A 26742-nucleotide genomic window follows, 5' to 3' on the forward strand; every position below is an offset into this window, starting at 1 on the left:
ACTTTGAGGTACTTTACTTCAGGAGGCCGGATGTAGGCTCAAACTCCCATGAGTGTGGTTACGATGTCTGTCGACTGACGAGTTCATCATTACTTATCTCCAGAGCCTCACGGAGATTATAACGGCAAACACGTGTGATAACGTAGAAAAACGTCACGGGCACTGCTTACATACACAGAGAAGCTGGTGGCGTTTATATGAATTTGGGCCTAATTTATAGAAAAGGGGGTTTATAGATAGGTGAAGGAGGGAAAGCCAGAAAGATTCCAAGGGCCCCTGACTGACAGAGGCCCTAAAACAATTGGAACTTAATCAGATCGATCTGGATTGGGGGGGGGGGGGGGGGGGCAATGTCATATGCATCTATGGGGCCCAAAGTGTATGGCAGGAGCCCTTGAATATGGTAAATATCATAGTGTGGCAAGCCCCCCACCTCAACAAATTCTCAGTTTAACAACCTTATTAGTCAGCTGGGAGTGTTTCCAGCCCCCGGTTCCTTTTTTTGACGCACATGAGCATAAACCAGCTGTTCAGAGAAAAAGGTCAACAATGGGAAAGAGAATGATGGTATCACAGTATAGATAAAACCATTTCAGATGAAGTTTCTCTGTTTGAAATCAAGTTTAAGACTTTCCGATGTTTAATATTTCAGCTTTTCAATTCTCTTGCTCAGTGAGATGCTGAAGACGATTAGAACTGAAGCATGCAGTTAATAATAATAATAACCATAAAACACTGCTTCTGTTGCTGCTACTACTACTACTATAATTACTATAATTAACAGTAATGTAGTAACATAACTTAGTGTTCAGTTCAAGGATGTGTACAGTATATGGGCTGTTTACAGTAGGTAGCCTTCTAGACACGTACGAGCGTGTGCGTGTGTGTGTGCGCGCGTGTGCGTGTGTCAGTGGTTCTGCAGACTCCCGCCTCCCTGCTCCTCGGCGCGCCGCCGTCGCCGCTAGGTGGCGCCGCGCCCCGCCTTTTCTCCCCAGCGGCGAGCAGAAAGCGCGCCGCCTGCACACGGGCATCTTTGTGTTGAAACTGAAAACCTCACGGCGGCCCGACTCATGCACTGAAAACGGCGTGTCCGTGAGGTAAAACACCGGCAAACCAGGCATTTGATCCGCACGGCGTGGGAGCTGAAGGGTCCCCGTAACGCGAAGCTTTTAAAAGTGAGAAGGTCTACGAAGCCCGGCGGGGAGATCGGCGCGGTTCGCCGGACGGCAGTCGCCTCGGACACCGGCGGACCCCGGCGGACACGGAGCCCGGGTCGGTGATGGGAGACTTACCGGCGCGTTTATAAACTGCACTTAAATCTCTGACAAATTGATAGCAATGTTAAAAATAATTATATTTTTATTTTAGAAGTAGTAGTAATAGTAGTAGTGATATTTGTGTGCTTGCAGCCTTGCTTCGCGAGTATATGTTGCTGAAATATCATTATTGTTGTAACTATTTTTTATTTAAAGTGTAGAATTTTTCGCTGCTAGACTCGAATGAGGCCTAACGCGTAGGCCGGACGTTTTGGCTTCAACGGTTTAACGCCGTTTCGTTTCAGTCTGTGCATTATTCCTTATTATTATTTTTTGCCGCTGCAGATCACTTTTGGAGGTAAACAGTTGTGCTCTGTTTGCATGTATGTTTTTCTTTCTTCACTTTTTTTAAAGCCTCGTGCAGCTTTTGAACACATCCGTGGAAGCCGGCGCTTTCTCGTCATGGTCGCTGAGTGAAAGGGATACGGAGCTTGCTAAAGCAGCCTGCCTTCCTTGCCTTTATTTCTTGAAAATTTCTAAACCTCTTTGACCAAAACCTTTAACCGGAGTCTGATTTCTGGTGTTATTTTTGTAAGAAGCATGTAAATGTGTGTATTTTATTGGAAAAGGGAAAGCGCGGCTGGTTGACTGTGCTGTAATTCCTCTTTTCGACCCATAGAGGCCAGTAGAGCGCTGTTCGGACGCTGCCCTGACCAGAATGGAGTTCCAACCACAACAGAGATCCGCCGACGGCAGGATCACCTATCCCCCTGGGGTGAAGGAAATCACGGACAAGATAAGCAACGATGAAGTGGTCAAGAGGTTAAAGGTAAGTTATCAATGGCCAGTGTGTTTTATCTGCCTTTTATTCTATCTCGCATCGTGAGAACCAGTGTCCGAGTGCAGGACAAAGTTTTGATGTCATTTGGATTTAGTTCCTCTGTGATGCTATGATCTGACAGATTTTTAAGACATTGTTTCACCGATTTGAGTTCTTGGACTGAATATATTTGGTCTTGCATGGAGTTTCCATGTTCCCAGTGTACACTGATAGAATTATTCTACGGCCAAAGTTACAACCCGGACCCAGAGATTGTTTTTTTTCTGCATCGGCACATAACCTTCTCCGTGGTTCTCCTAAAGCCAGTATTACCTCCAGCGAAATGCTTGAGGGGACAGTCGCAATGCATTATCTGTTTAGATCTTGTTGGGTCTCTTTGTGCTTTTCTGGCTCTGTGTAGGCTCAGAGGACATTGTAGGTGTCGTGTGATGTTTACTTTAGTCTTGTTAAAGTATTTTTGAGCCATTTGGCACTGGCTGCCTGGGATGTATGGCTGGGGCTTGCTCATGCCTGCTGGGGCTTGCCAGAAGCAGTGTCTGCTTAAGAAGCGCTTGTGAGAGTTTTACTTGCACAACAACGTTCTGAGGGCTGAAAGAAAAATGACTGGTTGAGAGAGAACCAATCAGATTGTAGAGGAGGAGGGACCAATACATCTGATTGGTTGCTCCCGCCTCCTCTAGTTGCTTGGATCCACCTCTACAATCTGATTGGTTATCTCTCTGAACCAGTTGTTTTTCCTTCTGCCTGTAGAACATTGTGTAAGTAAAATTCCCATGAGCTTAAGAAGCCATGTGAGTTTGCCTTGTATGGTGGTTTGCTCTCGTAGAGGATAAAGGCAGCAACATTGGTGGCGGTGACATATCTGTCTAATAGACCTTGTTTATTATTTTGGACTGATGTTTTTGATGTGCGACTTAAATTTGCAGCAGTCCACTTGTTGGATCTGAATTTTGATTAGGTTACCTGGTAGCAGTGTTTGTTTTTGCAGGTGTCCTACCCATTAACACCAGTGATTCAGCATGTGTTGTGAAACGGCAGCTGGATCAGGGTGTGGTTTTATGTTCCGTGCTGAAAACAACACATTTATAACACGCCCCCCCCTCCCCCCCATCTTTCAGTTATTCCTCTTTGTTTGAAGTGTTTCCATTTTCAAACACTCCATTAGAAAAAATAATCTTTTTCCAGATAGTCTAATTGAATAACTCTTGTGTATTTTTGTTTCTCTAAAATCTTGGATATGTTACACTAACCATACCATTGTTCCCTCCCGCTAATTAATACATTTTTCACATAGTGTTCTTATGTGTACAATCAATCCAAAGCTCTTTTGAGCTGTCCAGCAACGACATTGCAGCTGGGTTACCAAAACATGGTATTGTTCATAATTTGGTTTTTCTGGTTATTAATGATGTCTTGCACTGTGATTGGTGATTAAAGAAGAACTTATCAAGGGAATGGTGAGTCGTTGCAACATTGCGTCCAAATCAGATAATCGACAGGCTGAAGTTCTCACCGTCTGAAGGTTCCTGATGTACCATTTTCCTTCTGTCCAGTGGGGAAAGTCGTATGCACTGCCTTTATCGCTGTAATATGTTCCTGAAACACCCTGTTCTAGTTGTGTATGAGGCCTGTTTGTACTTATTATTGGGGGGGGGGGGGACTGAAGGGCCAAGTGAGGCGAAGCAATCCCATGGCATCTCCACCCAACTTAGCATCCAGTTCCTGTAGAAGCTTCTGGCAGCAGCACTGGCCCGGCTGCCTCCGAAGCACTTGAATTTATACCCTGCAGTCATGACTAGAGTCAGTCTCTGGATGGCTAATCTATGGGAGTCTCAGTATGGGGGATTTTGTTGAGTCCATTCGCTGTGTATAAAAATGGAGGCAGCAGTGAGGATTTATAGCTTTTCGTACTGTTTTTCTGTAGTGGTATCAAATAAGAGTGAGGCTGAATTAGCACAAAATAGGGTTGGGCTTAGGATGTATTATGTGTTTGTTTTTTCTGGGCTGTCAGGGATTTGAACTGGGTGTTGACTATGGCTGTAGAGTAATGTTAAAGAAACAGGCAGTGACAGGACTAACCTTGGTTAAATGATTAATTGCATTGAGTAATCTTAGAACTTAATACACAACCATAATACAAGAAAATGCAGAAACGCGAGCTATATTTAGAAGGATTAGCTGCATTTAAAGTAGCCTAACTTGCCTGCTCCTTGGGATTAACTCGGCTGAAGTGTATTGCATTTTTAATTCACAAATGTTCATTATTGAGCTGTGCAATATTAAAAACTGTAGACTGCAAACCTAAAACATGATTTCAGACTCACGCATGGTCTCACTGGAGAAAGTATTTCATCCTTCCACTGTTTATGGGAAATCTCTATTCCGAAGTGTTTTTCAATACAGTTCTAATGAATTTTGTGAATGTTTAGATTTGTGGTACTTATTTCCATTGCTGTGGGGAAATTCAGTAGTTTTGCATATAATATCTTGCTGTCTGTGAGAAATGCTTGGGGTTGAAACACAGACTTAGGGGTAAAAGTGCAGGAATCAGCATGTGACCCTGAAGCATTTGGGGTTATAGACTTTGCTTAGGGCTCCAGCAGTGATTTGGTTACTCTGATGGCCACGGGATTCAAACCCAAGACCTCTGGGCATGTGCACAGACCCTCTACGCCAAAGAGCTACACGTTGTCTCTTAAGGATGCCTAGATTGTGCTTTTAATTCCATTGAAGGATAGATTTCTGACTCTCTTTAGATGGTCAGGGAACGATCTTTTTTTGTGGCTCTACAGTGGTATGACAGAACCAACTTTATATAATCCTGCCACTGTATTTGTAGTTTTGCTGATAATATTGACATAAATACTGATGCACATGGGTATGATTTCTAATTTAAAAGTAGATCGCATAGAGTTTTACTAGTAATTTTTTTTTCCTTGTCATCTACTCCAAGCTTTGTGTCTTTAATTGGATATCGACTTTAAAATAAGACTGTTGCATTTAAGCTGTTCCCAGGGATAGAGGGGAGTTAAGTGCAATTCCCTTATCTTTGAATGTTGTCTGGTACTGGTTAGCCACACGAGGCTGACACATGCTCTGCTTGAAATGTAGCGACAGAAGGAACAAGACCACTGTTGGATGCTGTCGCTAATAACTTTAATGGCATCCTCCTTGATTGCCTTTTTGGTTTGTTTCCTTTGCGTTAAAGTAATTGACTGACAGAAAGGTAAATTCTGCTAGGGGTAGTGGTCATAAATTGATTTACAAATGTCAGTTCATTGAGGCGGTGATTTTTATATTGCCGCTGTATTTGAAAATCGATTTGTAAATATCCATTTAAAAGTACATTATGCTGGACACGTTTGTCTGGTTGCATATGGACCAATTTTAAGGGACTGACATGCCTGAGTCCGGCACAGCGCTATCATGTATGCCCGTGGGTGTAGAGACTCGTCCAGCACTGCCTCAATTTAAAGTTTGGGCAAACTCGGGATTCTGTCAAGCAAACTGATACCTAGACGCGAGTATGGATATCTGCTTGGGTTCACGGTTAGGTGTAATTTCTGCACGGCAGGGAAGCAAAATTTGTTTCGAAATTGTTTATTAAAACTGCAAACTGGAAAAATTGAAAACAAACAAGGCAAATGCGCCAGTCGAAGCTAATTTGCACAGTAAAAATATGCACAAGAAAAAAGACTCATAAGTCATAATGAATTAAATCCCATGTTCTCTGTTACAGAGTATGGTAATATATCTGTAACGATAAACACCCATATAACCTTCGCTATTTAAATTTAGCTCTGTCTAGGGCTGAAATATTTTGGGAAAATATGTAATAGTGATAGTAATAATTCTGACAGATTGTGATTTGATTTGCTATATATATTTTGAAGGGTCAGTTCAATATTCGGTGTGTAACATTTAATACACATGATGCAGCATTACCGCATGAGATCCCATCAAAATATCATCTGGTCTATATTCTAATCCAAGGGTGAGAACTTAGATACGAAGGATGAGAACGTAGATACAAATTGCTTCCAACATGTATTTTACATCTTTTATATTAGCAAAGAACAATCAAAAATAAAACAATTATTACAAAAGCTGTAACCGTATTGAGTTAAAGTAGTAAGAAATGGTAAAATCAATTTCAGTAAGAAGGAAAAAAAAGGGGGGGGGGGGTGCAGCTACCGCTCCTTGGATCCCTAATAACAGGACCTTTCTGTACACAATTTCTGACCATGAAATAGGCAGGTAATTCACTTACAGCTCAGCAGCGGAATCAATATCGTTTCGCACCGTGAATCTAACGTTTTCCTTAGGTTTCACATGTTTGTGGCATTCAGCCGTTTTGATCGGTGAGCATGACTGGCACACGAGGAGCACGGCGCTTCTGATTGGTGAGAATCACTGCCACTCAAAGAGGACTGCATGAATTTGTCAAACGATTTTCGTGACAGTTTTAAACCCCTGGATCAGACATGCTGTGTAATGCATATCCGAAATCGCAGCCTTTGGGAATTGCTAATCGCGTCGTTTCAAATCAGAATTTCGATTTGCAGTCGATAAGTCCCTCAGACCTAGCTCTGTCTGATAATTCCTGACCAAAGCTCCTTAAATACCATGGGAAGACTAACTTGCAGAAGCCGTTTCTGCATCTCGGTTTGTGGATGATGTTTCAAATGAGTTGGCATGTTTCTAGCAGCACGTCAGAGTTCGATAAAACGGAATCGAGAGTCCTGGTCTTATCAGTTACTCTCGCTCTGTAGTGTTGTTGTAACTTATTGGGAAACCAGAATGTTCCCAATCTACTGATTTAAGTGATGTGGGAGATCTTTGAGATCTTCAGCACTAGCTGTAACCAGCTCACTGCCACAATTAGCAACATTTTCCGTGTTGAACATCTACTTCTGAATTTAGTTTTCGCCTGTGCCAAGAAATGTATTCATCCGTTTCATTGTGCGTTCTGAACCGAAAGTCATAACGGAAAGCCACAGGACAGATACATGTGCTGTTTCAGTCCTCGCCTTTACTTTGAAATGTAGAGCTGAACGCCTCTTGAGCAGCGGTCGGGGGGGGGGGGGGGGGGGGGGTTCTCCCAGGTCGGGAGACTCCTGCCTGGTTTCATTCTTTGAATGAATGTGAATGACAGTTTATGGCCTCGCATCCTTGATCCATCGCTGTGTTGGACTGACTGCTTGCTTGTGAGTGACGATGGTAAGGCATGGAGGCTTCTTTGCCCAGTGCGATTAACAGGCACCCCTGGCATTCCTTTAAATGATGCATTAACAATTCTCAGCAGCATTTCTAAGGAAGGAGCGTAGGGACGTGTTAATATCAGTGTCTTTCAGCTGCTGCTTCTGGTTGGGGGGGCGGGGGGTGTGAGGAGTGGAGGCTAGAGCCTGTCTCAGGCTGTGAAGGGCATTAGGCGGGGGTGTACATTGGACAAGATCCATCGCTGGGCACGCGTGCGCACATGTACGCACGCTCGCGCATATGCAAGCATGTGAATTCTGGCTTATGTTTTTGGATGCGCACAGTCAGACATGTGGAAGAACAGAATGAAGCTTTTTCAGCTTGTGCTTCTTCAGACCTGCACAGCAAGCAGAGAACATGTGACCTCCACCCCCGCAGCAGGGGACAGGACCCTAGAGGTGTGAGTCCTCACCGCTACCCACCAGGACGCCCGCTTTCCAGCCCGATGGCTGAATCCTAACTGGCAAGGCCCCTTGCCCTCTTTGGCTGGACCCCAGTCTGTTGGCATCTTGTGGTCCAGTGTGTAGAGATTTTTGCTGTCAGTCTTGAGTGATGTGTATGTGACTCTATCTGTGCTTGGTTCTTAAATGCCTCCTTTAAAATTAATGTTGCATTATCATGGAGATGACTTTAAGACACTAGTGCAAGACAATAAAAATGTAATTATTAGTTTTGTTTTAGTTTGCTTTCTTTTTTTAAAGGGGTTTTGTAAATACAAATGATTAAAATAATGAGGAATGAGGCTGAACTGAGTAGCTTCCTTTTATGACGTGAAACGTCTAACTGTTGTCACACTTGACTTGGTTTCTCTTCTCCTGCAGAACCTAACCCTGCTATTGGCCAGCTGAAGTCAGTTCATAGTCTTTCTTCTTCTGATTAACGGCTAATTATTGGTTATCTCACTGAAATTTGTTTTGAAGTGACAAGGTGGGTTTTCCCACTTTGAATTCCATTAAGTGACTGGGGTGAACTACCAGTTAATGCTGTTCCTCATGGTCATTATCACCATTCTATAATGTCACATCAGTGCTGCTCACATTTTGTGGTTTGTTGGGTTCTGACTAGAGACATGATATATTGGTTAGCATATAGGTATCGCCCGAAGCTAGTTAAAAATAAAGACATCTGCTTCTGGCCCGGGTATCAGGCTTGGTATATATTGCCGGATAATATTTAGACTTGAGTCAGTCTTCAGAGTTGGCAGCACCAGTTCTGAAGGCATAACCACTAGAATGATTTAAATAATTGCACTGGGCAATCCGGCGTTTTCTGTAGTGGTGGGCGAGGGACTCCGCCGGCTCATGCGTCACTTAGTCTCTCAAGTCGGCGCTACTTCATTGATGTCTCATTGTGATGTCTCTAAAATTTCCACATCAGTGCACCTCTATTTCTGAAGTTTCCAAATTCTCGTCAGACCTCCATTTGTGACGCCAGTGTTCCTCTGCGGCGGGCCGCCAGCTCTCCCTAAGTGCCCTGATACCAGTTTTTAGCCCTTTGATCGATGCAGCTCTTGGTTTTCTGCATTAAATATTTATCGTGCAAAATGCAGTATAAATAGAATCTAGCAGTTGTGCTTCAAAAGTCTGCTATTGTCTGAAAGTTGATCTCACCTTTTGGAAGTGGTTAGACCTGATGCATGATTTCTTTGTGAATGTTTAAAGAGAGAGAGCGATTTATAACAGTAGTTGTGTGATTGGATAAAGATGTGTTTTGGTGCGGTCTCTTGGACTGTTAGATTTACACCCGAGATTCTGAATGGCTGAGAGTCTGTCCTCTTGTAGGTGCCAGATGCACGGGGGTAAATGTGGGTGTGTACTCGCTCCCTGCTCATTCCTATGGACGAGCACCAAAAGTGAGATTGCCAGTGCGATTTTATTTTGGATCTGATGCGTTTGTTTCTGTCCAAGTTTGCCTTTCGGGGCTGTGGGTGCCTGAAGTGAGCTTCTGAGGTATTTATTTGTAGGTTGGGTTTGCTTTCCACGGGCGCCTCGAGAGGAAAATGTGTCAACGAGCAGGGAATGTTTGTGTGTTTGCTAACGGGGGAAATTCATTTCTGTACAGCTTTTAAAGAAAGGTCCTGGCTCGATTGTAGGGTCTTAGAATTGTTTTGAGATTTTTTTATATATTATTGCATCAAAGTTGTTGATTCAACAAATGTAGGTATGCTAAGTTTCTAAATAAAAAGGTGCCGGCGTTGTTTTCGTGTGTGTTTGATAGTGGCAGATGGCAATGGAATATTGCACAGATCTGTTACTGAACGGCTATCGAAAGAACAGTGAGATCTGCAAAGGCAGTCTGGTCTTCTGAGTAGTCTGCCCATCCCCCACTCTGTCTGTTCAATGCCTTGGCCTCTTGGTGTTAGCACCCCCCCCATCCCCCCTAGATCGCTCTGGCGGATTTGCTGGCTTCTGCTCTGCTGGGCCCTAAAGCCCTGCCCATTACTACAAGCCTTGTTTTGCCTTCTGAATTAAGATGACTATCCAGTTTCAATGCTGAACCCAGGGTGGAAAGTAAATATGCAGCTAGATGGCAAATTTAATTGACCCCCCCCCCCCCCCCATGTAAAACGTGAGCAAGCAGGAAATGCAGCATCTAGCCTACAGTAAGTAGGTAAAAGCTGGATTTTTTTGTTTGCATTTAGACAGTATTTGGCCTTATTTAGCTTTCCCTTTTATCATTCATTTTAACAGTTTGAAATAATTGCACAAAAATGTTACTGTATTTTTAGAAACGGAATGGAACATAAGTACGAATTTGCCATATAAAAAGTGCTTACTTGCAGTATAAAGGTTAAAATACGTGGGATTTTCTCAGAATAGGTCACAGGCACATAAAATGCGCAAATTAAAAGCATGCGTATGTACTTATGACAAACGGCCTCACCTACCACTTAATATGACGAATGCATGCTTGTGTACCACTTGTGTGCATTCTTGCTCATAAGTCCCTTATTGTATTGTAAGACAATTACAAATCTATCTCTTTTACCAAATAATTTTTTGAAGGAAGTTTTTAATTAAGTGCCACCTATATGATTGAAGGACCGATACAAGTGAAATTCATCAAAAATATTTTCTAAGTCACGGGGAAAGGCATAAATTAGCTAGATTGATCTTGGGATTTTGTGGATCAATATTGAATCATCAAAACCAGGATCGTGATTAATCATGAAATCGATATGTTTTCCCACCCTTCTGTACATTGTCTGGACAGTCCTTTTAATGGAAATGATGAAAGAATCCACCAATCATAAAGGAAATTATCGGTGGTAAATATCGGCTCATTTTTATCCATCTGCCGATGGCCGATTGTTGCTGTATCGTCCGATGCCGGTAGATGCCTGTTCCAGTTGGTGCATCTCGACTCTTTTTGGGTCCTCTTTAGTAGAATTCTAGTAGCTGTTGGCTGTTGTTGATGTCAGATACATAGCAGATACTAATTAACTGAAACACATGCTTCTGCAGAATTAGATGATTCACACCCATAATCTTCACCTACCTGCACAGCAGGGGGGGGACATGTTACTGTGGTTTAGTGCTTAACCCTGTAAATGTGCTACAGAGGGAGAGAGCACAATTAATTGGTTAGTTTCCTTTATTTCAGACGTTAAAATCAGGACTCCTAATGCTAAGGTAGTTGGAGACTCCTTTGATCAGCCTGACTTTGTTACAGCTTCTATACAATCCCTAAGAATTGCAAAAACATCTAAGCTCAATCGATGAATGCTGCCCTAGGTTGCCACGCCTGCAGTCCCCTACATATGTGTCTGTGTATCAAAGTATAATTTCATTTCAAATGCTTCACCTGTGCATTGAGTTGGCAAATTACTGTTCCTGCCCCTTCACCACAAACTGTGATTTACATCTTAATATTGTCCATGTGTGTTTGAGCTTTAATTTCACTGGGAAATGATTCCCTTTCAGTGAATAGGGCACTGAATACTAGCTGGTGGTGTCTTCCCCTGTAGATGGTGGTGAAGACCTTCATGGACATGGACCAGGATTCTGAAGATGAGAAGCAGCAGTACCTGGCCCTCGCTTTGCATCTCGCCTCGGAGTTCTTCCTACGCAACCCCAACAAGGACGTGCGGCTGCTGGTGGCCTGCTGCCTGGCGGACATCTTCCGCATCTACGCCCCCGAAGCACCTTACACGTCCCACGACAAGCTCAAGGTGCAGCTTCAGACTGCACCTGTCGTGCAGTAACGTGATACGCCGTTGATGTAATGCTAGAACCTGCTGACATTCTTGCCTTTGGGTTTTGAACGAATCTGCATTCACCATAATTATGGTCTGCTTTTGTTCGCAGCTAGATAGGCACCTCTTCCCTGGGTCTCTGCACCCTCCGTAGATGTGGTGTACCAAGTCCCTGCTTTGCTGGCCTCTTCTCATTTTGTTTGTCCATCCACAGGATATCTTCTTATTCATCACCAGGCAGTTGAAGGGTCTAGAGGACACCAAGAGCCCACAGTTCAACAGATACTTCTACTTGCTGGAGGTATCTCGTCCACCGTGGATGGTTAAGTCTGCAGAATATGACTATTAGGGAGTTAATCTGATACTCACCCCTCTGGGTGGTGACACTGGGTGACCCTGCACTAGTGTCTGTTCCGTTTCAATGTTTACATTTCAGTGCCTTGTGAGATCTTTATATTCCTCTACGTTTTCATGGTATCAGCCTATTCTGTCAATTTAAAATGCATTATAGCCATTATTTTCTTCTCTCGACCATTCTACTGTAAAACAAATTTTGATTTCCTTAGTACTGAAATTTAAGTGATCTGTACGCTGCAGGTATTAATTACCCTGGAGTAGGCTCGGGCGGTATTGTGGTAAAATGGTGTACCACGGTATTTTGGGTATACCACGGTATTTTGGGTATACCACGGTATTTTGGGTATACCACGGTATTTTGAAATGTTGGTGACAAAATTAGCCATGGGAGAGGTAGAGGAGTATTTCCCCCAAGATAAATTTGGTTGCAAAATATACCCAACCCCCCCCCCCCCCCACCTTCCACTCAGCAGACTGTGTTGGGAATCGTGTTGCTTCGGGAAAAAAACAGCATTTTGACAGTATACCATGATGTATGATGGTATGAAAAATTATATCCACCCTGGAATTTTGGCTTTTTGTGTGACATGCGAGCTGCAGGCACTGGCTGCTGCAAACGTTGCATGGTTGTTTTTATAACCTCCTCCTCTGTTGCAGAACTTGGCCTGGGTCAAATCCTACAACATCTGTTTTGAGCTAGAGGACTGCAATGAGATCTTCATTCAGCTCTTCAAGACACTCTTCTCCGTTATCAAGTGAGCGTTTGTTCTTTGTAGTCTGTCTGCTGAAGTAGCTTTTTCTGTGACCATCCATCCTTTGTTTGTTGGCTGTCCGTCCTGCTTTCATTTGCCCCAGCTTTCCCCTTTTCTCTCTGACGCATGGCTTCCTTTAAACTTAAGAAGTTCCAGTAGCACAAGTGGTGACGACAGGCTTAACCCTGAAATCCAGTGTCATTGATGGAGTTTCCTCTCTTCTTGGGCCTCAGTACCAGCCACAACCAGAAGGTGCACATGCACATGCTGGATCTGATGAGCTCCATCATCACCGAGGGCGACGGAGTTACCCAGGAGTTACTCGACACCATCCTCATCAACCTTATCCCCGCACACAAGGTATCTTTCCCCCATCTTCTCCGTCTCACAAGGGAGTAGCCTTTGGTCTTTGGGTGGACTTGGCCGCCAACCAAATAAATGTAGCTGTTTGTTTTAAATGACAAACGTTCTTTTTGCAGAATTTGAATAAGCAAGCGTATGACCTTGCAAAAATTCTCCTCAAAAGGACAGTTCAGACCATTGAGACCTGCATCGCTAATGTGAGTTACCGATTCGCCCACCCAGTGCCCAGAATTACTCTGTAGTCTTTGGGATTCAAGGTCTTAACTTCGCATCTGTATCCTTCAGTTCTTCAACCAGGTGCTGGTGCTCAGCAAGTCTTCGGTGAGCGACCTATCCGAGCACGTGTTTGACCTCATCCAGGAGCTCTTCGCCATCGACCCCCACCTTCTGGTGTCTGTCATGCCCCAGCTGGAGTTCAAGCTGAAGGTGACTCTCCTGTCATTTCCAGCTAAACCTTCTTCTTACCTCCTACGTCAGCCTGTTTAGATGCTGTTCTGTGTGGCTAATCGTTTGTGGGGCCTGTCGCTCAGAGTAACGACGGCGAGGAGCGCCTGGCGGTGGTCCGCCTTCTGGCCAAGCTCTTCGGGGCCAAGGACTCGGAACTGGCCTCTCACAACCGGCCCCTGTGGCAGTGCTTCCTGGGCAGGTACGGTGACCCCTTTGCCATGCAGGGCCGCTCCCTCCTGGCACCGTGGAGGCGATCTGACGGTTTATTGGGTGTGTCCCCAAAAGAGATCCATTCAAGTCAAGTCTCGCTGGCTTTGTCGTACCGTGCATATATAGGTGGCATGAAATAACATTCCCTCAGGATAAATATGGTGAATGACTAACAATAAATAGGTTACTGACTCATGGTTTGTGCTAGTCATGTTTGCTGGGGTTTGTAAGTGTTTGGGTTCGTGGTCAATCTTGTCTCACCTCACAGATTTAATGATATCCACGTGCCGGTGAGACTGGAGTGCGTAAAGTTTGCCAGCCATTGTCTGATGAACCATCCCGACTTGGCCAAAGATCTGACAGGTGTGTGGGATATTACCCTGTCCAAAGATGACTTCTGCATTGATAACACAGCTGGTTTCTATATCCGCTGCTGAGCTTTCATGTGTAGAGTCCAAATTATCAAGGACTATGCAGCAAGTTTACAGCTAATGGCTAATAACAGGCTTAGGGTGACCATGTGACTTCACACGTTTGTTCATTTTGGCATATCACGACAGACTTCCTGAAGGTACGGTCACATGACCCCGAGGAGGCCATACGTCACGACGTCATCGTCACCATCATCAATGCCGGGAAGAAGGACTTGATCCTGGTGAACGACCAGCTTCTGGGGTTTGTTCGGGAGAGGACGTTGGATAAGCGGGTATGAGCCGCACGAGTAGTTCTGTGAAACGTGTTCCGACAAGTGCACTATTCTGCAGCTGCGTCCGCAGAACAGGTCATGGGATTGTCTGGGTAACAGTGGGATTTTTGTGCGTCCCCACAGTGGAGGGTGCGGAAGGAGGCCATGATGGGTCTGGCCCAGCTGTATAAGAAGTACTGTCTGCACCACGAGGCCGGGAAGGAGTCTGCCCTGAAGATCAGCTGGATCAAGGACAAGCTGCTGCACATCTACTATCAGAACAGCATCGACGACAAGTACGGGCCGCCCTGCTCAGCTGCTTTCATTAACATCGTGAAGTTCAGTGCACTGGATTCACTGGCTTTGCGATTCCCCCCCCCCCCCCCCTCCTGTGCGTGCCTTTAGGCTGTTAGTGGAGAAGATCTTTGCTCAGTTCATGGTGCCTCACAACCTGGAGACCGAGGAGAAGATGAAGTGTCTGTACTACCTGTATGCCTGTCTGGACCCCAACGCTGTCAAGTGAGTGTAGACCTCCTCATATCAGAAGGAGATCTGAATACAAGATGATTACCCCTTTGTGAAATGAAAATGAAACGAGGCTTTGGAATCCTTCTTGTTTTTGCATATCCTGTCTCTCCTTTGGGACACACGACACACACAGAGCCCCCCCCTGTACATTTCCTATCTATAGATTAGTAAGGATATTGTCGTGAATGTGTCCTGTTACGTCGACACGGGCTATTTACAATATGACAGTGTTATCCAGTAAACCTCCTTCATTTGTTTGGGGTGTTATTAATAGGAGTGACTCAGCAAACGGTCTCAGGGTGTGATAAACAGCGTTATGTAATATTACAAACATGGCAATGTGCAAAGTGGGTGGTTGCAGGGTGTGTGTGTGGTGTGTGTGCGTGCGTGCGTGCGTGTGTGTGTGTGTGTGTGTGTCTGTGCGTGTGTGTGCGTGATCCAGCGCTTAACAGCCATGCCGGTTGTGAGATGCTGTCGGTTTGGTACTCAGGGCTCTGAATGAGATGTGGAAGTGCCAGAACATGCTGAGGAGTCACGTCCGGGAGCTGCTGGACCTCCACAAGCAGCCCACGGTGAGCCTCACCCCCCCATGCGCCCCCCCCCCCCCCCATGTGCCGCGTGGAGACCCGAGTATCCCAGGTATCCTTCGTGTAACGTGACAAACATGAGCCTTATTCCTGTTCTGCTGCCGCCCTTCAGACCGAGGCCAACACTGCCGCCATGTTCGGGAAGCTGATCACTATATCCAGTAAGTATACCCCCCCCCCCCTTCAGCGTGGTGGTGTGGGAGTCTTGTGTGGTTTTGGTGTTTTGGTAATCAGGCATGTTTATAACTGTGGTTTGAGTGAAATGCCTCATCTGCCTCTTCGGTCTGTTTTTATTTATATGTTAATATACAATGTGTGGGCAGGATGGCTGCACCTTGGCCGGGGGCCTGGCCAGACACTGCGGGGGGGGGCTCTAAGGCCTGGTTCATACTCCTTGTGGATGTGGGCAGGCCACAGCACACCATAGTGCCGGCCACATTCTCTACTTACATCAGCATACCAGGCAGCTGTGTACTGCCCTGCCAGGCCTGGGGTGGCGCTGTTGAGCAGTGCTGTTCATTCGTGAAGTTCTCACTGTTGTATTAAAAAAATGGCATTGCAGTTACAGATGTGTGTTTTTTTTTTTTAAGATTGCAGCCATCTGGGAGTCTATAATCCGGACTTCCTCAGCCAACCTTTCTGTGAATCTGGTAGCCATGTTTATTTTCTGTCTGATTAGAGAGGATAGGAAAGGTACAATCTTTGGTCCGCTCTTTCTGACTTTCTGCTGCTGCTGCAGTTCATTCCCCTGGCCAATGATCGTTCGAGGCGTGCTTGTGTCGTTTCGATTTTCGAGCGGTCCCTATGCCTGACCTCAGTGGTGATATATTGTCACCACTGGCACGTGTGCGGTGACACGTCTGCAGACCTCATGGTCTCGCCCCCAAGGCCCCTGACCTCGCCGTGTCAGGCCGTGACCCCGAGCCTCCTCTTTTCATGACAGAGAACCTGCCGGACCCCGGCAAGGCCCAGGACTTCTTGAAGAAGTTCAATCAAGTACTGGGAGAGGACGAGAAGCTGCGATCCCAGCTGGAGCTGCTCATCAGCCCAACGTGCTCCTGCAAGCAGGCTGAGATCTGCGTGGTGAGTGCCTCTGTCTGTAAGCAGCGAGTGACTCTGCCTCGCTGCCTCTGTCTGTAAGCAGCGAGTGACTCTGCCTCGCTGCCTCTGTCTGTAAGCAGCGAGTGACTCTGCCTCGCTGCCTCTGTCTGTAAGCAGCGAGCGACTCTGCCTCGCTGCCTCTGTCTGTAAGCAGCGAGCGAGACTGCCTCGCTGCCTCTGTCTGTAAGCAGCGAGCGACTCTGCCTCGCTGGCTCATGCCTCAGGTGCATGTGTCACTGTCCCCTACAGAGGGAGATCTCCCGCAAGCTGACGTTCCCCAAGCAGCCCACCAACCCCTTCCTGGAGATGGTGAAGTTCCTGTTGGAGCGTATCGCCCCCGTGCACATAGACTCGGAGGCCATCAGGTACCAGCCTCTGTCTGCAGACCGCCACATGCTGCCGATGACCTTCACCAGATAATGGGCCACTTTAGTGGGATATGGAGTCGGCATATAGAGTCCAAAATCCACTGCTTTAGAATGCTGGGGCATTTTGCTGCGACCCCTAGTGTTAGTGTCATGTAACTGCAGGCCTCTTTTTCTTTTCGAGAAATGTGACCGGTTTCTTGAAGCGTCTGCATATTTTCCCTTGTTCAGTATGATCTGCTGCTGTTCTGCTGTTTAATAACGTGGTACCATAAAGGATTTCAGAATTTTCACCGTAAACATTTGATGCGTGCCTCAGAGTAGGAGTATCCACAGTCTTCATAGGCCGAACCCTGCTCATATTCCGAGAAGCACAACGTAGCAGCCGGGAACTGAGTGGGTGGCAGTGTGGGAGGGGTTTGTAGGAGGAGCCTGTTATGATACCCTAACCCTCGTTATAAACCCCCCTACCACTCGTGATAAATCCCTCCTCCTCGACTCTGCCCCTCCCACTCGGCTCCCGGCTACAGTAATATATACTTGGATTTTCCAGCCTTCCGTTACCTGTCAGCCAGGTGTGAAGCCTCTGTGGCCAATCAGGATCAGTAATTAAACTAACTTACCTGGGAGAACTGAAAACACAGCCTGGATCTGGAATCCAGATTGAGCATTTCATTTTTTAAGCATTTTTTCCTTTTATCCTTTGAATTTAAGACATTGTAATTTTTTAAACCCCTTTATATATCAATTTGTTTATCTGTTTTATATGTACAGTTTTATCTTGTTTCCTGTCTCTATATGGATGGTTGACTGAACCTAGTTCCTGCCATGAGATGCTGACATGGCATTAAACTTTCAGCTAGTTATCTACATACCCACCTACCTGCCTATCAGGTATTTCACAGCCTGATACTGCCTGACCCAAAGTCTCTCTCTCTCTCTCTCTCTCCCTCTCTCCCTCCCTCCCTCCCTTGCCAGTGCTCTGGTGAAACTCCTGAACAGATCAATCGAGGGCACAGCGGACGACGACGACGAGGGCGTGACTCCCGACACGGCCATCCGATCTGGCCTGGAGTTACTAAAGGTCAGCATGTTTCCCACAATCCCCTGCGGCGCAGCCATCCGCCCCGCCGTCGTTTTGTTCGGGACCCTGTTTTGGTTCTGCGGGGCTGCGCTTGACGCTCTGCGTGTCTGTCTGTTAGGATTATGTATCAGGTTCTGTTTTCCCGAGTGACTTGCATGGGAGGAGGTTCCCCTCAGGAGGCGCCGGGCTGCCTCCTCGCCCGCAGGGCACCTCCTGGGTCTGGCACACGTCCAGCCTTATCTGCTGTGTCAGCTGCCGGCCCAGATGTTTCTCCATAATGGGGGCGAAAATGGATTCTTTTGTAGATGATTTGGAATGGGGCCATAATGGCAGAGCCCTGGTGCACTGACGCTGGGCCCCTCCCTCCCAGGTGCTCTCATTCACCCACCCCACCTCCTTCCACTCCTCGGAGACGTACGAGTCGCTGCTGCAGTGTCTGAAACTGGAGGACGACAAGGTGGCGGAGGCAGCCATCCAGATCTTCAGGAACACGGGACAAAAGATCGAGGCGGAGCTGCCCAACATACGATCGTAAGGCCTCGTTCTCCCCAGACCGCCGCCCCCCCACCGTCCGCTGCTTCAGTGAGGTTTGACGTTTGGGCCACTGCTGTTCATGTGCCCGCTTAGGACCCTGATCCCCATCCTGCACCACAAGGCCAAGAGGGGCACCCCCCACCAGGCCAAGCATGCCGTCCACTGCATCCACGCCATCTTCCACAACAAGGAGGTCCAGCTGGCGCAGATCTTTGAGGTGAGCCGCCGTACCATGAACATAGCTGCCTGTAGAAAGCCGGCAGCGAACCTAGTTGACCCCCCCCCCCCCTCCCCCCTCCAAAACAGCCTTTGTCCCGCGGCCTCAATGGCAACGTCCCCGAGCAGCTCATCACGCCCCTGGTGTCGTTAGGCCACATCGCCATGTTGGCACCGGACCAGTTCGCTTCGCCCATGAAGTCCATCGTGGCCAATTTCATCGTCAAGGACCTGCTGATGAACGACAGGGTGAGGGCCCGTCGCCGTGGCCCCCCAGGGCCGCCACACGCCAGCTCGTCTCCGCCGTGTGAGTCACCGCTTGGCCCAGCAGCTCAGCCGTTCCCAGCGAGACGCCAACTGCTGTTAGAGAGAGATTTAGAGACCAGTAGGCTGGCTGCATGGCGCAATAATGTAAAGGATTATGTTTCCAGGTTGTTTTGGCCAGCCTTATTCCCATAATGCCTCTGCTGTTTTGGCACAGCGGTCCCTGTTATATAGACCAGTGGGCTGGAGACAGTTTCCCCTGCTGTGTTGGCATACTTACTCGCTCGCCTCTGGGGGCAGTGTCAGTTCCATCGTCCTCCTCCGCCCCTGAGAGCTGCTCTCGAGTGGGCCGTGAGAAGGTCCGGCCATATGCCACAGAATGCTCAGCGTGTTTACGGGCTCAGTTCCACCAATCTCCACCAGGCCGGCGGTCTTTGTACTCATCGCATGAAGCAGCGATCACGCTTATTGAAAGTCAGTCGTCGGTGGCTCTGAATTTAAGTGTCTCGTGAGCTAAAAAGTAAATTGGATGGAAGGATACAGTTTGTCGGATTTTGTGATCTTGGTCTAGCTCTGCTCATATGTAACGCAGCAGATGAATGGCCTTGACGTAGCTGGCTAATTCTGTGCAATTTACAGAACCCTAAGGGCTCAAATATTCCATGTCACGCGTTAACAAGCCCCCCATGTAGCTCCTCTGTGCCTCCGCTGGAGTATTTAAGTGTCTCTCTCCCAAACCAGTCGACGGGCAACAAGAACGGCAAGCTGTGGGCTTCTGACGAGGAGGTTTCCCCGGAGGTGCTGGCCAAGGTAACTGCTCCCTTCTCTCCTGTTCAGCCCTCGGGAGATCAGAGGGTGCTGCCTGTGATCTCCAGGTGTAAATGAAACACACCCTTCTAAATACACTGCGTCTTTTAACCTATAATTTTGTTGCCATCTGTATGTTGTGTCTTGGGACTGCTGCTTAATCTTGCATGAGTGAATATAAGCTTTTCCCTTTTGGAAAAGCCTCCCCCACTGACGCTTAGGGGTCTGTGCCGTCCGCAGTACTTTCTAGCGAAGCTGTTGTGTAATTGTCTCCAGGTCCAGGCCGTTAAGCTGCTGGTACGCTGGTTACTGGGGATGAAAAACAACCAGTCGAAATCCGCCAACTCCACGCTGCGCCTCCTGTCGGCCATGCTGGTGAGCGAGGGAGACCTGACGGAGCAGAAGAAGATCAGGTACCCGTTTGGCCGCCTCCCCGTCTGTCTCCTGGGCAACAGGACGGCCTCGCCGAGATCGCAAGTGTCCTGGGGAGCCCTTGTTCCTGGTCCCTCATGTTCCTGTCCATGTGTATCCATAGCAAGTCAGACATGTCCCGCCTGCGCCTGGCTGCAGGAGGCGCCATTCTCAAGCTGGCGCAGGAGCCCTGTTACCATGACATCATCACACCGGAGCAGTTCCACCTGTGCGCCCTTGTCATTAACGTGAGTCCCGGCCCCCAAGGGCGTGCTCTGTTCCTGTCGGCGTCGGGACAAGCTCACGGTGTGAGCTTCTTTCAGGCTGGGGTAGCTCGCGATCACCTCGAGGTTATCGCCCCCTACAGGACGAGTGCTACCAAGTGCGGCAGATCTTCGCGCAGAAGCTGCACATGGCGCTGGTCAAGTTGCTACTGCCCCTGGAGTACCTGGCTGTGTTCTCGCTGTGCGCCAAGGACCCGGTGAAGGAGCGGCGTGCCCACGCCCGTCAGTGCCTGCTGAAAAACATCACCGTGCGCCGCGAGTACGTCAAGCAGAACCCCATGGCCCACGGTCAGTGCCCTCGCCCCCCCGGTGCCCCTTTCACCTTTCATGTCCAGTCTGCATCGGTTTAGGCTACTCCACGGTTCCATGCCTTAAAACCAAGTGTGGATCATGAACGTATCATAAGCCGGTAAACTGCTGTGGCAGTTTGCAGAGCTACTGGGTCGTGTGTTGGTGACAATCCTCCCCCCCCCCCCCCACAGAAAAGCTGCTCTCGCTGCTGCCCGAGTATGTCCTTCCCTACATGATTCACCTGCTGGCCCACGACCCAGACTTCGCCAAGCCGCAGGACTGCGACCAGCTCCGCGACATCAAAGAGTGAGTGGGGGGGGGGGGCTCTTTTTCCAGAATGTTTTGCATGTTGACGGTTTCATTCGGTATCTCCCAACCGCCCACAGGGATGTAATGTCGATGCTTTCAGTCCCCGCCCCCCCCCCCCCACGCTCATTTTGTCACTGCCCCCACCCCCACAGGTGCCTGTGGTTCATGCTGGAGGTGTTGATGACCAAGAACGAGAACAACAGTCACGCTTTCCTCCGCAAGATGGTGGAGAACATCAAGCAGACAAAAGATGCCCAGGCGCCCGACGACCCCAAAGTCAACGAGGTGCCCCGTTTTCAGCTTTCCTCCGAGCCGCCACGTGACTCGCATGGGCGTCCTTAGAAGTCGCCGGCCGGAGTGCTCCCCCTCGCTGCTGACGTGGCCGTTTCCGCCTGTCCCTCATACAGAAGCTGTATACGGTGTGTGACGTCGCGCTCCTTGTCATCGCCAACAAGAGCACCGCCTGTCACCTGGAGTCTCCCAAGGACCCCCTGCTGCCCTCCAAATTCTTCACTGCCCCGGACAAGGTGCTTTCCTGAGATTGTTTTCCAGATCAGCAGATTAACGTGAAGCTGATCAGCATCAGCAGAGTGTGCAGTAATGAGCTGTGTTGTCTTGCATGTAGGTATGAAGGGTTTGGTTCATTTAAGGCTACGTTTCCTTGTCTTGATATTCCTTTTTTATTTATTACATCTTCCTTTGCACCATTAGACTAATTATGGCTGCTTGATAAAGAATGCAGCCTGATCAGGGCCCTCCAGTGAAGAAGAGTGGGTTTGCAGGTGTCCAGGATCAAAACTAGGACCTAATGACCTCTTCGGCACAGCCGTCGGCAGGGTGTCTGTCTGCGGAGAGACTGCTGACCTCGTCGAGAGGTTCACTTTCCTCGGCTGCACCATTCGTGTCTCTGAAGTCAGCAGACTGATTGGGAGAGCATGGGGGAGTTATGAGGTCGCTGGAAAGGGGTGTGTGGCGATCCCGATACCTTTGTAAGAGGACGAAGGTCCAAGTCCTGGTTCTCCTTGCCTTGCTGCATAGCTGCGAGATGCTGTCCAGTGATCTGAGGCAAAGACTGTACTCCATTGGTGATGATGGTTGTACAGAAGCTAGTATCCTGGGAACGTTTGAGAAGCCTAAACATGTCAGTAATATTCTGTTCTTTGGTTATTTAAAATAACCTTGAAGCATTGCTGCTCCATCAGGGTTCGTACTGGTCTGCTTCTTAAGGCTTAGTCTGGAAGCTCAGCCCTGGTCCATCAGAACCTGGCCAATGCCTGTGACTGCACCTTCTGTGGATTGCAGCCCTGTAGTAGCTTTCGAGCTTGTGACACTGTTGGCCGTTCTGGGTTTAAATCCCCTAGCGCAGGGTTTCAGGTTGTCCACGTTGACTGCCATGTGAAGTATGACCTCCCCTGTTTTCCAGGACTTCGTAAATGACAAGGAGTATGTGTCATCTGAAGCCCGCACAGCTCTCTTGACGGGAAAGGTAAGGAGGCCGTTTCAGGGTCTTTCAGGGTCTCCGGCTAGTTTCCCCCCCAGAGAGTGGTTCTGGTCACACACGCACTGAGGATCGGGTTCCCCTGGTGGTTCCTAAATCTGTCATGCCGGCCATGTGTTGCAGCCAAAGCCCAGCCCTGTGCTGGTCACCGTCAACAAGCCGCTCTCAGTCACCGGGAGGAGACCATACACCAAGAGCACGGCTGCAGACGGAGGTGCCGGCGGCATTGGTGGTGGCCTGGAGCCCAGTTCCCCCGCTGGGAACAAGGGGAGGTGAGCCCCCCTAATGTTATAGCACTCGAGACCGGTGTTGGTCTCGAACACTTTTTTTTGCGGTCTTGGTCTCGTCTAAGAATCAGCTTTATTTTGACTCAGTTTTGTTTTGGTCTCCAACATAGAGGACTCGAGGTTTTATTTCAAGACCAGTCTAGACCACTCATCAAAACGGCTCAATATTTATCAAAATGGCTTAATATGAATCTGTTTGTTAACCCTTAGAACCCGACAAACGCAAAATGCATTGATTTTCGCACCCATTAATCTCAGGCTCGTAACTTTGGTTAAGTATAATGCACAGACACTAATCGCTTGTCTTTGCAATCGCGAGAACTTACTTGATCCGGTTGTCGAAGTTGCAGTGTTGTGCCCTAAAATATTAGAGTGCACAATGAGGGATATATTTTAAACATTTTCCACAAAAAAACACCCCTAATAATCCATAAAACATCCATATTATTTACATAAGACGGAAAACAAAACACATATTCGCTTCTGCAATGATCCACAACAGTACCCTCCTGGGGAAAAGAAAATGTATATATTATAAACCTATAAACAAAAGGATAAAAAATACTGAAAAATGGCCTGGAGTTCTTCTAGAAATGACAAAATGCAGCATTCTATTTATTAGGAAGACAATTAATTTTCATAATATTTATTCACAAAAGTTTGAATATGTATGTTTGATGTCGAGCTCTGTCAAAACAGTTGAAATACAACGCGCCCATTCTGTAACTGGAACACCTTCCATATGTAAACACAATGACGTGCTACAGTGCAGGTTTGTTGTTTGAGGCTAAAATGCAGACTAAGTCTCCTCAAATTTCACTTTACCAATCATAGTGTGTATAGGCGGGAAAATAATAGCAAACGTTCAGCATTAGATATATTAGGGCTGTCAATAGATTAAAATATTTAATCGTGAGATTAATCGCACAAGTGTCCATAGTCACAAATTAAATCGTGAATTTATTCAACATTCACCATTAAGGGATTTTTTTCAGGTGTTAATATTCTTATCAATATTAGAGTTGGCAAGGCATGATTGCTTTTTGCAAATGTATGCATTTATTATTGGAAATCAATTACCAACAATAAACAAATTAATGTTTTAGTAAGTTTAGTATTTATATACTTAGGAGTGCAGTTCAGATTTTTTCTTTCCTGGACTATTTCAATCTGCTGCTCTTCCTGGTCCCTGAAACCCGCATCACTCACTTTCTGTTCTGTGGCTGCTGTAAGGGACGGGAACGCGGAGGGCTTGGAGACGGGGGCCAGTGAGAACAACGAGAATCCTGGGATCATCCTCTCTGACAGCAGCGGGAAGGTGAGTGGCCGAGGTCCCAGCGGGCATGGCCGCCCATTGGCTGTCCGATGGGGGGGCGGAGCCTGACGTCTGCTGGGGCCTCTTCTGCAGGATGCGAACTTGGAAGGCAGCCAGGGTGGCAAGATCGGCTCGACCCCCACGGCCTCCCCCACGCCGCCTGCAGTGCCGAGCAAACCCCGGAGAGGGCGGCCGCCCAAGTCGCTGTCTGGCGGCACGGGCACGCCCCCCAGTGCAGAAAAAGAGGGAGGGGCAACGGGGCGGGGCCGGAAGAGGGCTGCCCCTGCCCAGGACGGCACCGCCACAGTCGAGCCAATCACCATCAAGATACCAAAACAGCAGAAAGACACGGAGTCCAAAAGAACAGCTCCTCAGAGGCAGATGGACCTGCAGAGGTAACCGGCGAGCGGCTGCGGTGATGTCAGTGAGCAGCGAGTGTTGGTCTCCATAACGACCCCAGCGGGTTTGCCTCCCGCAGCCACTGCCACCTACTGGGCAGTGAGGGCGACACGGAGATGGAGTCCAGCTCAGGGAGCTCGAGAGAGAGCAGCTCAGGCAGGAGGGGGCCGGCATTCTGCAGCCAGGTGCACGGGGAAGCTTCAGCGGCAGGCTAGCAGATTGATAGGTCCTGAGGGGGCAGCGTTAGCGGACAGGTCCCATGATGCATCACTCCAGGCGGTTTGAGATTTCCTCCATGTCTCTCCATGCTGATCATCACACGCCTCCCGTTCTCCTCCCCCCCCCCCCAGGTAAGACGAATGTGCAGGCCGACCCGTAGGAAGTGGAGGATCGCCCCCCCTCGTTGCGGGACCCTGTCCGGGGGGCCCTGGAGCCGTACAGCCGCGGCAGGCTCCTGTATCTCTCCGCTCATGTGCTTCTGGCCCCCAGATGGGACCACTCAGCATCGACATACACTTAAAACTGCTTGCGAGGCCCCCGCCGACAAGGCAAGGTTTCTCCACCATGAGAGACCCGAGGAAAGGGTGAGGGGGGAACCTTCCGGGAAGAGTTCAGGCTGAAATAACCATCCCTTCTGTTGTCGTTCATTTTCAGTCCACTAAATGTCTTTTAATGCTCTTTCAGTTTTAACGGTTCACAAGTCTGTATATAAATTTTTTTAAATGCCAATTTCATGTTTGAATTTCCTTAAGGTAGATGGTGGCTTTTCCAGTTTTGCTTTTTTTTTAAAAAAAAAAAAAATTCTAAATTTCAGATCCCTGGTATCAATTTAAACGAGATCTGAAGCCAAATATTAACCATTTCCTGTACAATTAGACCGGCGCTGCTGCCGATATCGAAAGCTGAGGTTTGTCGGAGTGGAAGCACAGCAATAGTTTTGGCACTTTTTTTTTTAATAGAAAAAAAAAACTGGGGTTGGGTTTTTCTTGTATGTTGGGCTGCATGTTTAACATTCCCCGTCCCTAATATGCAAGGTGTGGTACAGGTCCGAATGTGTGCATTACCCCTGACCCGCTCCCCTCCCCATAACCCTGCTTCCTCCTGCACAATGTGGTGACTGGGGCCCCCCACAGGCTCCGCCCCCCAGCGTCCGACAGAATTAGACCTTCGCCTACACTTATAACCAGGAGGTGGCTCAATGCTAGTTAAAGGCTGAATGGTTTCCGACTCCAAGGCCTTTTGTTTTTAACTTGGTCCACATTTTACATTTTTGTAATGAATTGAAGTTTGCTAAATGAAATGTACTGGTTTTTTTTTTCCTTCTGGAAACTTCTGCTCAAAAGTTTTTTGAATAAATATTTTAAATATTTTCCAAAAAGGCCTGGAATTTAGATGCCTGCTTAAATAATACAGTTCAGAACTGTTTCAAGTGTTTTTAGAGATGGGAAATGCTTTTAAATGTTTCCAACTCTTATCTTGGGCTTTTAGTGGAATACTTACTATTGACTCGATATGATTCCCAGTAATGTTTTCAGAATTAGTGTACTGCTGTTCTGCACATAGTATTTAATTTCATGAGGCTTTGTTTTTTCAGAAAATAAATTTTTAGACGTCTTTGTGTGCTTCCCCTGGTCAATGAGTCAGGCTCTTGCTTTCTGGGGAAAAACTGATCTCCGTACCAGAACATGCTTGCTGTGACTATTTTCTTACATACAAGCTGATGTTTTCCTGCAAGGTGCCACAAGATTTTCTATAAGTTACTGGGCAGCATTTCTGAGCGTCTGGGTTTGAGCTGTCGGAAATATCATGCAATAAAACAGATACTTAAACCCAGCTTCCTAATGGGAATGAATATTCACATATCCCATCTTGCTCTCTGAGACAGAGGCAAATATACAGGTGAGAGCAGGTTCTACGGTCAGGGTTAAGGGCCTAGTTTTAACCATTCTGCCAGTCATGGGACTTGAACTGAGAACCTTCCGATCACAGGGACTGAGTCCGTGACCCACATAGTCGAACACTGCTCCGCCAGTTGGCGATCGCGGAAGGCAGGCAGAGTCCCACTTCTCAGACGAACTCGGCTTGGTGGGGCAGTCC

General features: G+C 47.6%; 1 protein-coding gene across 3 annotated transcripts; it reads left to right on the forward strand.

Moving 5' to 3' along the window:
- The first annotated feature begins 934 nt into the window (after window positions 1–934).
- On the forward strand, window positions 935–26259 carry LOC111833022 (sister chromatid cohesion protein PDS5 homolog A-like). Of its 3 annotated transcripts, XM_072697906.1 has the most exons (34): window positions 935–1272; window positions 1936–2085; window positions 11324–11527; window positions 11766–11852; window positions 12566–12663; window positions 12894–13020; window positions 13140–13220; window positions 13309–13449; window positions 13554–13669; window positions 13949–14043; window positions 14241–14386; window positions 14510–14661; window positions 14771–14884; window positions 15384–15465; window positions 15593–15641; window positions 16424–16563; window positions 16831–16946; window positions 17925–18030; window positions 18401–18561; window positions 18658–18781; window positions 18871–19029; window positions 19786–19854; window positions 20128–20264; window positions 20387–20510; window positions 20630–20834; window positions 21029–21143; window positions 21299–21431; window positions 21554–21673; window positions 22570–22632; window positions 22768–22916; window positions 24165–24249; window positions 24340–24641; window positions 24725–24830; window positions 24996–26259. In XM_072697906.1, the coding sequence occupies exons 2-34, from the start codon at window positions 1975–1977 to the stop codon at window positions 25263–25265; spliced, it is 4287 nt and encodes a 1428-aa protein (XP_072554007.1). In that variant the 5' UTR covers window positions 935–1272; window positions 1936–1974; the 3' UTR covers window positions 25266–26259. The 3 variants fall into 3 exon arrangements, with proteins under 3 accessions (XP_072554007.1, XP_072554009.1, XP_072554008.1); XM_072697908.1 differs by lacking the exon at window positions 24725–24830 and having other exon boundaries at window positions 938–1272; window positions 24996–25133; XM_072697907.1 differs by lacking the exons at window positions 935–1272; window positions 1936–2085 and adding an exon at window positions 9190–9305.
- The last annotated feature ends 483 nt before the right edge of the window (window positions 26260–26742 follow it).

This window comes from Paramormyrops kingsleyae, chromosome 12 (assembly GCF_048594095.1).
Source record: "Paramormyrops kingsleyae isolate MSU_618 chromosome 12, PKINGS_0.4, whole genome shotgun sequence".
Taxonomy (NCBI): Eukaryota; Metazoa; Chordata; class Actinopteri; order Osteoglossiformes; family Mormyridae; genus Paramormyrops; species Paramormyrops kingsleyae.

Excerpts from the sequence above, each read along its gene's own strand:
- LOC111833022 (XM_072697906.1), top strand. The coding sequence starts at position 1,975 with ATGGAGTTCCAACCACAACAGAGATCCGCCGACGGCAGGATCACCTAT. Across the intron at positions 2,086-11,323 it reads AAGTGGTCAAGAGGTTAAAG|ATGGTGGTGAAGACCTTCAT; the intron begins GTAAGTTATCAA and ends CTTCCCCTGTAG. Across the intron at positions 16,947-17,924 it reads ATAGACTCGGAGGCCATCAG|TGCTCTGGTGAAACTCCTGA; the intron begins GTACCAGCCTCT and ends CTCCCTTGCCAG.